Raw genomic sequence first — 12,055 nt, 5'->3', positions numbered from 1 at the left:
GGAAATGTTGAGGTAGAAGAAAAAACTGAAGACATTATTAAACTACATCTTCCAACCAAACTTGCGTGCCAAAATGCTTTTTTTGTTTTGTTTTTATGACAAAATAGAAGAAAATCACAAAGTTCAAGTCTTAATGTATTTTTATTCTTTAAAATGTTTGTCAGTTAATATTTTAGCCAACAGAGGGCAGTTGTTTTGCAGAATAAAATTTACCAGGTTTGGGGTCAAAGTTAAATTCGGATATATTTGATATAGACAGACACTTTTTGTAATTTGTAAAAGTTAGCCTTTTTTCACATAAATCTTCTTCGTAGCATCGAAGTTGTTTGGTACAACACAGTTTTTGTCTCTCAGCTGTTCTCTTGTGTTTTTCATAGACAGTAGGACACTAGCACCTTTCATAAAAAGACAGACCCTTTTATGTTACGGATCTACAATGGTTTATAAATAAATGTAAACATTAGTCCGACTACATTACTGCAATAAAAATGTTGAATTTTAAATTTACATAACTATTCTGCGTCAGTGACGTGCGATCAGGGGAGAATCGCCAATAAAGTGGTTAAAAAACATTTAATATATGAACCTGTTTTCCATAATTTAGCTTATGTATATAATGTACAGTGTTTTTTTGTTGCAAACTATGTGTGTAACGTGTTTCGTGTGCTGAGGAGCGATCAGAAACGGCAGAGAACAGATTCTAGGTGAGGCAGGCAGTTCTCTTGCCTCATGGCAGGGGGCACTCATGAGCCCAGACATTGTGACTCCACAACTGCAGAGTGACAGCGAGCTAGCCATACAGTAAAGTGCAGCGATATATTTATAGTTTTCTCCTCGTACAGCAATCACTTATTAATAATCGCAACATAAACATTAAGCCTAAAGCCATATTACTGCAACAAACTGAATGTCCTGCTCTTTGTGTGGGAAATATTGCAGTGTTTTTTTAGGGGCGGCGAGTTGTTGTCAGTTGCTATGGAAACGAGTCTATGTGTTGCCTGGCCAATGAAAAGAGCGAGGAAGACGTGGTTTTGAGAGTTGCACTTAAACGGGTTTTCCCTTTGCTGTGGAGTACAGCACGAAATTAATAACACCTAAATTTCCTAGTTTCATTGAGTTAACGGAATTATTACACCACGGCAGCGCGGCTATGGATGGCATGTAAAAGATTTGTCTTTTAGGCGTTGTCCGCACGCGCTAAATTTCCTTATGTCAACATGTAGGTGGTCTACATTTGTATATCTGAATATGATTAAGTCAGTACCTCACGCAGCTGTTCTGCGTTTATAAATGGAAAAAAGATTTTTATTTATTTATTTATTTTTTTTGGCCCATGCAGCAAAAACAAGAAGTCATCCATCGTAACTGTAAACAACTCTCCCCTTACTGACTCACACGACGCTTGAAGTTAAATAATGTAGTGAATTTAATAGATGTCAGAAGGACGCTGGTCCAGTACACATGTATACAGACGTTCTCAGTTCATACACATTCATACATTCATAAAAGTATGGCGACTGAAGAGCTGAGCAGCAAACCCTACAATGATTACTGACAACATATTCAACAAGACAAGATAGGGCTTCTTTTCACCAAGTAAAGAAGGCGGAAATAAGACTAAATGTTTCAGTAAATAAAATATAGTTATTATTATTAAGTGCTTGTAAACAGGTAAGATATTCTATTACATTGTAGATGAGAGCACTTGGTGAGACCCTGGGCTCTGTTTGTTCCGCTCCGGTGCAGCGGACAGAGGCGGACAGCTACAAGGCTTGGTAAACAGTCGGTTCCTGTTGAATCCAGGCAGTCTGGGATCCACACCTGCTTCGTTTCCAGGTGATAGTTCATGTCGGTCGCTGTGCAAGTTTGGTTTGTCAAGATCTGTGGGCATGCGCAATAACGGCCTCACCTTAAGTCTGTGGTAAGATCCGTAGTTACAGGAATTTAATGTTGATTATTATAGGAGAGCATCCAGCTCCCCGTAGGAAAGCGTCAGTATGCCTGCACCTGGTTTGGTAAAAGCTGGCATCCGCTGCTGACATGGCTCATCACCTTCTGCTTCAGCTGGGCCACTTGCTCCCTTAGCACACTGGCAGTGGAGGCCAGCTCGGTGTTCTGCGTCTTCAGGGTTTTGACCTTCTCCTCCAGCCGGGAGATCCTCTCCAGCTTCCTCTTGCGACACTTCGAGGCGGCTATCCGGTTCCGCAGCTTTTTCCGCTCCGCCTTGATGCGCTCCTGGTTGTCCATGTCGATGGGAGACAGTGGAGGGCTGTCCCCGCAGCTCTGCATGTCCGGGACTGTCTGCGGCTCGTCCTTCATCGCGCTGACGGACTGCTGGAGCCGTGACAGCGCCGCCGCGGCGGCCGCCTGCTGCTGCGCGCTGGCCGCGTGGGTAGGCGGTGGCGGGAAGGAGATGGTGTCCGTGGAGTAGTTAATGGCGGCGGCGCCCAGCGGAGCAGCGGCGTAGCCGTTCAGGGTGGTGTAGACGGGGAGGTCCGACGGCTGGAGCCCCGTGGATCCGGCGGTGCTGGGGGATCCGAGGAGCTCCAGCCGGTCCACGGACACACACCCTGCGTCGCTCAGCTGGTTCTGCTTGTGAAGGTCCTCAAGCGCCTTGACAAAGCCTTCCGCGAATTCTTGCTCCTCACTGGCCGACTTCGGAAACATGAACTGAGAGTTCGGGTGAGACTGGATAATAAGACGCTCCAGGTCCGGAGAGGCTAGTTTTAGGAGTCCCAAATCCTGCGAGTTTATAATTCCACCCGTGTCCCGGAGCGGGTTCGGCTTCAGTTCTGAGTTCTGATCCTCCTGGTTCAGGCTGATCTCCTTCTTCATCATCGTGCTCTAGATGCTGTTCACCACGGGGACCGGGTAGAGAGTTGTTTCCATTCTACACCCTCACATGAGGTACGAGTGGTTTCAATACAGACAGGAGGGGGGAAAATGTCGATCGGGACACTTTCTCCGTGTCCTTTGTGTGCGCAGTCTCTATGTCAGCCCAGAACTTCAGGTGGTGCGCCTCCTGATGTGTCTCCTCTGCGCGCCTATGACATTGTCTTTTCCCGATGGCACGTCTGCTATGCGCAGCGCCAGACCTTGCTTGCGTTCTACCCCCAAAAATTCCATTATGTCACTCCAGAGCGCAGAGATTGGCCCAAAATGATCTTGGTTTCCGGTTCAATTTGAATAAGGGGGCCGAACCGGTTTTTATCGCCATGGAGACCTTGGGTAAACTACAAACAGTGCAATGCATTGTGGTTTGATGTCATATCATAAAAAAACGCAGGTTGGCCAGAGGAGAACTGGGCGGGGAAGGTGTAAGAGGCAAAGGCCTAGCAAAGAAAGAGCAGGCTCCAGTGTTCCTTTAACTCAACTTAACACAGTAGAATAGAATAGAATAGAATAGAAACAAAATGGACATCTGTTTCTGTTGTCTTTTACTAAAAAAGCAGGACTTAATGTGCCAGACCGCATATAGAACCTTCTCACCTTTTGCTCCCTCTGGAAACACCAAGTACTCACATTCAACATTCATACAAATTAGTCCAAAGAGAGATCAAAATGAAGGTGGTTCTAAAACTTCAAGTGGGTATGAAGCTAAAAGGGGAAGGAAACTTTGACTGCGAGATGAGGAAAGCAGTCAGTGGAAAGGCGACTGCACTGCCATGAGCCACAAACACCCTGTGATTTCAGTCTGCAGGGTAATGTGTTTCACAATTGTTTTGCAATTTATAAATATCTGTAGCTTCATAAAGGAAAACAAAACGGTTTTAACTATTCAACTTAAAAACATTCATATGTCATACAGAAAAAAAAAACAATAAAAGTGATTAAGTGGGTAAATATTGGCAAAAGAAAATCAACTGTTCCACAGTTACCAGTAAGGTAAGCATCAGCAGTGTTTACTGAGAACTAAATGCTGTCTGTGGTGGATGTTCCTACCACCACCACATCGTGTTAGCATTTATTTTTTCTTTATATTAGTTACAGCTTATAGTATGCTCAAGTTAGATTTTTCATTTAGACATATATTTTCTAATGGGTGCACACTTTAGTTAATGTCTGTGAATGGTTTACTTACACTTGTTCTTTTGTTTGAGGTGCTGCAACTACATACCACCTGGAGCATACCATGTGTTTTTTAAAAGACTGAAGGGAGGGAGACTTTGTTGTTTCAAGTTGATTTTAATTAGTTAATTTTGTCAGTTAAATATTCACTTATAATAATAAGTATAATAATAAGTATTAACTTTAACTTAATTGTTAAACAATAGTTTAACAATTAAGTTAAAGTTAATTGTGCTTTGTTTCATAGGATGCTTTAGTTAATTTTGTATTTGTATGTTCTTTTGTTATGTTGTGCCTCCCTCATGTGGTAGATTTAGGTTGCTCCACCCCTATTTAAGCAGTCTTTTGTTCTGTTTGCAGGTCAGTTTTGTTTGTGTTCAGTTGACCTCAGTTAATTTGGGTCCAAATTTGTTACTTATCCTTTGACTTATTCTTGCATTAAATATTTATGCTTTGCTAACTATTTTTGGAAGAATTAAATGTAAACTTTTTCTACTTTGAACACTTTTTTTGTCCTCGTTTGAGTCTGGTCCCTCACACTGTAAGTTTCAAATAATCTGGTTCTACAATGAGAAGGATTCTTAAAAAATGAGGACAATATGAACACATATGGCTTGGTAGGAAGGACCACGTGAGCTGCCAGAACTCTTGGGCTTGCAACTGCCTTGCTTTCTTTGGTTCAATTCTGATACTAGCACAATATTCACTGCTAGTGAATTTTACATGAAACAGACCACATAAAATACAGCAAACAGGTTGCTTATTATTATTTTTTTATTATTAGTGTTAGCTTATTGAAATGTCTCTCCCCACCATCAACAGTCACAGGCAACTTGCAAAATATACATGAAGCAATCCAGACTTCTAAAAAAAAAAATGCTATGTTGTTGCATTTTGTTCATGCTGCAGAATATAACTTTAATAAAAAAATATGTTTTTTCATATTTGTTAAAGCTGTTAACATGTCATGACAGTTTGCTATGAAACAGATAATCTGTGAAAAGAACAATCTCCTCCAACTCCTCCCTGAGCTGCTACTGCTGTCTAAAGAAATGCAACGTTCTGACCAAAAACAACCAATCAGAACCAGGAGAACAGTGTTAGCGCTGTCAATCAACCTCATTCACTTACTTCTAGAGGGGCTAATGGAAGATTTTATGAAGATTGAATTTCTGTGAGTAATAAATACATATGTTTTGTTGTGTAATTGTAAAGAGAGTAGAGAGACAGGAAAAATCCCTGGTATGATACTAACTAGATTGTCACTGAAACATAGAGTTGCTCACCTTTTTCACTGGGACAGGGGGGAGGGATTATGCTGGTATCGGGGTTAGAGCTGCTGCTGACTGACTTGTCTGTTGTTAAGTGTGGTAAGACGTACAGGAACATATTAAATATATGAATATAATGTTAAATTCTTTCCTTAAATGCTAGTAAAATGGAGGCAAACAGTAGTCTGTAGCTAAGCTAAATATGTAAACGGTTGATAATCTCATAGTCTACTCACCTCTTGGAGAAAAACTGGGTTATAAATTGACACTCTTGTCTTTCTCTCTCTCTCTCAACGGTCACTTTACCCAAGCCAGATTGCAAATAATAAGTCAAGGATATGTGGAACCAGTGAACTGTCAACCATCAATAAATTTTAGAATAATAATAATAATAATAATAATAGTAATAATAAGACAAGCACACTATTGCCATTTTGCAGTGGCATTATTGGGCCATCACGTTTGCATTGAGCACAAAGCTAAAACACACAACTGCTAAATTTACTTTGTTTGATGCGTGGTACTCCTGAAAGTTCCACATGACTGTTTACCGGGAAAATGAGCAAACAACTGAATCTTTCTTAAATATGAGCAATGTGTAGGAGCCTTCTTTCAGCTCACTGATCTGCTCTACTCTCTGGTCAGAGAAAACTACAGCACTTCTTGTGGCCTAGTTTAAATTTGCTACTCCTGCATAATAACATCAAGGAGCATTTCATGCTTTGAACTTTACCTCAGATAGACTTGATGTGATTTTAAAATTCAATAAAGGCCAGGAGAATGTGTAAGAACTCGGTTTAAATCACATTTCTGGTGGAAACTGCAGGAGATTATTAGTATTATTCCACCCGTACAAGGTGAGGACGTCAGCAGAATGTCTACATCGGCATAATGGAGTAGAGAGGGCATCATTAGTTTCCATGGAAACAGTGACACTATGAGTGATGCAGAAAAGCTAGACATAAAAGGGTGAAAGGGTTGAGGCAGACCAAAAAAGCTTTATCTCAGTGAGAAAAGTGAAAAAGTGACAATATGTGAATTTTCAGCACTGCGTTCAATTGTCAGCCTTATTAGCTTTGGAACAGCATAGAAATGATGAGTTGCAGTAGTGCTGGTGGTTTGACGCTGGAACCAAGACTAAATTTTGAGTTTAATGAGTTTTGAATGTTTGAGACCAAAAAAGCGTTTTCTCGTCGAGAGAAGTGAAAAAGTGACAATATGTGAATTTTCAGCACTGCGTTCAATTTGCAGGCTTATTAGCTGTGGAACAGCATAGAAATGCTGAGATGCAGTAGTTCTGGTGGTTTGAAGCTGGAACCAAGTCTAGAGCCTATGAAACTCAAAATTTAGACTTAGTTCCAGCTTCAAACAACCAGAACTACTGCAACTCATCATTTCTATGCTGTTCCAAAGCTAATAAGCCTGAAAATTGAGTGTAGTGCTGAAAATTCACATATTGTCACTTTTTCACTTCTCTCGCTGAGATAAAGCGGTTTTGGTCTCAAACATTCAAAACTCATGAAACTCAATATTTAGTCTTGGATCCAGCTTCAAACAACCAGAACTACTGCAACTCAGCATTTCTATGCAGTTCCAAAGCTAATAAGCCTGAAAATTGAGTGTAGTGCTGAAAATTCACATAATGTCACTTTTTCACTTCTCTCGCCGAGAAAACGCTTTTTTGGTCTCTAACATTCAAAACTCATGAAACTCAAAATTTAGACTTTTTCACTTCTCTCGCTAAAGCGTTTTTGGTCTCTAACATTCAAAACTCATGAAACTCAAAATTTAGACTTGGTTCCAGCTTCAAACCACCAGAACTAATGCATCTCAGCATTTCTATGCTGTTCCAAAGTTAATAAGCCTGAAAATTGATCTCATTGTTGAAAATTCACATAATGTTACTTTTTCACTTCTCTCGACGAGAAAACGCTTTTTTGGTCTCTAACATTCAAAACTCATGAAACTCAAAATTTAGACTTGGTTCCAGCTTCAAACCACCAGAACTACTGCATCTCAGCATTTCTATGCTGTTCCAAAGCTAATAAGCCTGCAAATTGATCTCAGTGCTGAAAATTCACATATTGTCACTTTTTCACTTCTCTCGCTGAGATAAAGCGTTTTTGGTCTCTAACATTCAAAACTCATGAAACTCAAAATTTAGACTTGGTTCCAGCTTCAAACCACCAGAACTAATGCATCTCAGCATTTCTATGCTGTTCCAAAGTTAATAAGCCTGAAAATTGAGCGTAGTGCTGAAAATTCACATATTGTCACTTTTTCACTTCTCTCGCTGAGATAAAGCGTTTTTGGTCTCAAACAATCAAAACTCATGAAACTCAAAATTTAGTCTTGGTTCCAGCTTTAAACCACCAGCACTACTGCAACTCATCATTTCTATGCTGTTCCAGCGCTACTAAGGCTGAAAATTGATCTCAGTGCTGAAAAATCACATATTGTCACTTTTTCACTTCTCTCGCTGAGATAAAGCGTTTTTGGTCTCTAACATTCAAAACTCATGAAACTCAAAATTTAGACTTGGTTCCAGCTTCAAACCACCAGAACTACTGCAACTCAGCATTTCTATGCTGTTCCAAAGTTAATAAGCCTGAAAATTGAGCGTAGTGCTGAAAATTCACATAATGTTACTTTTTCACTTCTCTCGACGAGAAAACGCTTTTTTGGTCTCTAACATTCAAAACTCATGAAACTCAAAATTTAGACTTGGTTCCAGCTTCAAACCACCAGAACTAATGCATCTCAGCATTTCTATGCTGTTCCAAAGTTAATAAGCCTGAAAATTGAGCGTAGTGCTGAAAATTCACATATTGTCACTTTTTCACTTCTCTCGCTGAGATAAAGCTTTTTTGGTCTCAAACATTCAAAACTCATGAAACTCAAAATTTAGACTTGGTTCCAGCTTCAAACCACCAGAACTACTGCAACTCAGCATTTCTATGCTGTTCCAAAGCTAATAAGCCTGCAAATTGATCTCAGTGCTGAAAATTCACATAATGTTACTTTTTCACTTCTCTCGACGAGAAAACGCTTTTTTGGTCTCTAACATTCAAAACTCATGAAACTCAAAATTTAGACTTGGTTCCAGCTTCAAACCACCAGAACTAATGCATCTCAGCATTTCTATGCTGTTCCAAAGTTAATAAGCCTGAAAATTGAGCGTAGTGCTGAAAATTCACATATTGTCACTTTTTCACTTCTCTCGCTGAGATAAAGCGTTTTTGGTCTCAAACAATCAAAACTCATGAAACTCAAAATTTAGTCTTGGTTCCAGCTTCAAACCACCAGAACTACTGCAACTCAGCATTTCTATGCTGTTCCAAAGCTAATAAGCCTGCAAATTGATCTCAGTGCTGAAAAATCACATATTTTCACTTTTTCACTTCTCTCGCTGAGATAAAGCGTTTTTGGTCTCTAACATTCAAAACTCATGAAACTCAAAATTTAGACTTGGTTCCAGCTTCAAACCACCAGAACTAATGCATCTCAGCATTTCTATGCTGTTCCAAAGTTAATAAGCCTGAAAATTGAGCGTAGTGCTGAAAATTCACATAATGTTACTTTTTCACTTCTCTCGACGAGAAAACGCTTTTTTGGTCTCTAACATTCAAAACTCATGAAACTCAAAATTTAGACTTGGTTCCAGCTTCAAACCACCAGAACTACTGCAACTCAGCATTTCTATGCTGTTCCAAAGCTAATAAGCCTGCAAATTGATCTCAGTGCTGAAAATTCACATATTGTCACTTTTTCACTTCTCTCGCTGAGATAAAGCGTTTTTGGTCTCTAACATTCAAAACTCATGAAACTCAAAATTTAGACTTGGTTCCAGCTTCAAACCACCAGAACTAATGCATCTCAGCATTTCTATGCTGTTCCAAAGCTAATAAGCCTGAAAATTGATCTCAGTGCTGAAAATTCACATATTGTCACTTTTTCACTTCTCTCGCTGAGATAAAGCGTTTTTGGTCTCAAACAATCAAAACGGACGGACCGTCCGATGCGTCAATATATGACGAGTTGGGAGTGAGAATGGATTGTATAATTACAATAGTTCTATGGAATAATAGATAATATCAAATAATTAAAATTCTCCTATCACCGCCCCGTCAGGGCAACCTGGATTTGACATGTTTTGCTGTTTGTTTTGCATTTTGATGTATTAGTTTGTTGTCAAAAACACAGAAAATGGGGCAGGAGTATTTATACATTAAACTCTGTTTTTACGGTCAGATTCATCTGAAGAAATCCAGATGGCCTTCCTGCAATTATGATATTCAGGATTCGGTGATCAAAGCGGGTATGAAACGTCCTTCTGGTGCGGTTACGGAATTACATGGTTGGTACGAACAGTGCACTCTCAGCGGGTACAGCCAATAATATAAAGTTGAATAAATGTAATTTATTCTTAACGTCTTTTTCATTTAGTACTTTGAATATTCTGAATACCTCTTGCTGTCTGTCTTGCGACTTGATTTATTTAAAATACATAAGCAAATAAATATCCTGCATTTCGTATCTAAAACCTCTTGCATAAAAATTTCATGCATGAAAACATGCGCAGGTGTGTGTTAGAATCATGGCGGCAAACCAGCAAGACTCAAAGAACTTGGCACTCGTCCCCCCCCCCCCCCCCCCCCCCCCCCCCCCCCCGAGCCTCATCCCACTCCCCAACTAACAAAGTGAGTTGAGTAATGCGATTGGATGCAGGTTATGTTAGCTAAAGATGACTAGCTAATACCAATATAGCCTAAAGGCTACTTGTTAACAAGTAGCCTGTAGGCTATTGATGTTGTTTATGTTCAGCTAAGTAGATTCATTTTGCCCCCCAAAATAAGTCGATGACCCCCTGTTAAACTCATCTGGAGCAGGGATTGCATGAAATGACCTAAACTAATGAGGTACAAGAAGGAGTAGGGGAGTGGAGAACAACACCATTTTTTCTACATAACATTTGAAGGTTGGATTATTGCCCTTCAGTGATTGAATTATTTATTCAAGATATAAAACCATATTTCTAACCTCCCAAAACGATATTATAAAATGACCAAAGCTGCAAAGTTATACAATTTCATATCTACACTTAGAAAATAGGTGGGTTGTGGGCTGAATTAGAATTGGTTTGTTGCCAAGCTGTGCTGGACAGGAACATCTTTATGCATGAAGGCCTCTTCTAGGTCCAAGCAAAGTTGTTGATTAAACTCCCATTCTTCTGAAGATGATTGCAACTGAAAAACTACAAAGATCACAAAAAAAAGATAAAAAACTTTGAAATACAAGGTCTGATCTTGTCAACATGGCCTTTTTTAAAGCAAAATTCATTGAAAATTGTCTGTATGCCTTTAATCTGATTTCTGTCACAAACTGGAACAGGTCATACACACATCATCTGCTCACATGTTTGTTATTGACTGCTGAACCGTTTATGCCACCGTAATAACACGATAATCCAATTTATTCTCTGCCAACAAGAACAAATACTTACAATGACCATGACTGTTTATCAACAGCCAGCAAAATAAGTACGTGCAAATATACTGTATGTTTAAAGAAAAAATCTCTCCTCTAGGCAATGATTTGCCTCCTTCCCTAGTGGCAACACATCCTCGTACCCTGCTTCTCACAGTCGACCCTTCATGTATCACCATCTGTTCATTGTATCCTCCGTCCATCCTTGCAGGAATTCAAAACGAGTCCTCTGGCTCAGAAGAGATGAAGAACATGGGATATGCTCTCTTAATTGTAAACCAGAATTTAGTTTTGTGTAAGGTTGCAGTCCCTGAATCTGGTAATCTCCTTTCATTCACCATTTGTAATTCTGTGTTTGATGGGAAAGTCATATCCAACGGTGCCAAATGGTTTCTTTGAGACACCAATGGAAGTGTTGGTTACACTTTGATACTTTGTTCTGTGACCAGAGCAATTATGTTCCACCGAAGAGGCAAGCATGAAAATAGCGTGGAAAATAAGATCTCCTTCAGCCTCACAGAGACATTGTTTTCAGTCTCATGGTCATCTTAGTTCAGACGCATCCTTTCTCTGTACTTCTTTCCAGTAATCAGTCGTCAAATGCATGTAAAATCAGACACATTATACATTGTGTATCTAATTTTGAAGTTAAATTGAGAACCCTGGACAGAACAAGATGTCCCCATACTGAATATTTCACAGATGTTTATCAAACACATATTTACAGGACAATGCAATTTCCCAAATAAATAATTTATAATACATTTATTTAACATCTGTCTGTTACCTGACTCTGATCTAAATGAAGACGTCAGTGTCTTTGTTGGGAGCTCACCTTCTCCTATCAGAACGGCTTATCAGGCAGTACACTTTACATCAAGATGTCTGTTTGATCCAGAGTGAATGTGTATAAGGGATTAAAGCAGTCATTATGAAAAGTGTGAAAACATGTGTAGTTTTACAGTTATGACAGTTTAAATATGTTTTGCATCATACACAAATGGAGTATTGTGCAAATGCATGATTTCTTATTTTGCTTTCAAATATCCAAATTGTATGTGGTGGACTGTCAATAGCCTAGGATGTGACCAGTAGAGACATGCAGTCGTCATCTTTGGTACTGAACTTGATTACATAGAAATCAAATAGAAACATGAATGTAACCAGACTGTCTTATAATCTTTAAACATGATCTTGATCATTCAAAGATTCCCAAAGAACTGTATCCA

At 39.4% G+C, this 12,055-nt stretch overlaps 1 protein-coding gene across 1 annotated transcript; it reads right to left on the bottom strand.

The window, feature by feature from the left end:
* Positions 1-1,408: 1,408 nt before the first annotated feature.
* LOC116722090 (transcription factor jun-D-like) lies at positions 1,409-3,328 on the bottom strand. The gene has a single exon (XM_032566221.1). The coding sequence runs from the start codon at positions 2,836-2,838 to the stop codon at positions 1,993-1,995; it is 846 nt and encodes a 281-aa protein (XP_032422112.1). The 5' UTR covers positions 2,839-3,328; the 3' UTR covers positions 1,409-1,992.
* Between the last annotated feature and the right edge of the window lie 8,727 nt (positions 3,329-12,055).

Source organism: Xiphophorus hellerii, chromosome 6 (assembly GCF_003331165.1).
Source record: "Xiphophorus hellerii strain 12219 chromosome 6, Xiphophorus_hellerii-4.1, whole genome shotgun sequence".
NCBI classification, from domain to species: Eukaryota; Metazoa; Chordata; class Actinopteri; order Cyprinodontiformes; family Poeciliidae; genus Xiphophorus; species Xiphophorus hellerii.
The sequence above is the reverse complement of the archived record's forward strand: the minus strand, read 5'-3'. Positions and strand labels throughout refer to the sequence as shown.

Coding starts and splice junctions, on each gene's coding strand:
- LOC116722090 (XM_032566221.1), bottom strand. CDS start 2,838: ATGATGAAGAAGGAGATCAGCCTGAACCAGGAGGATCAGAACTCAGAA.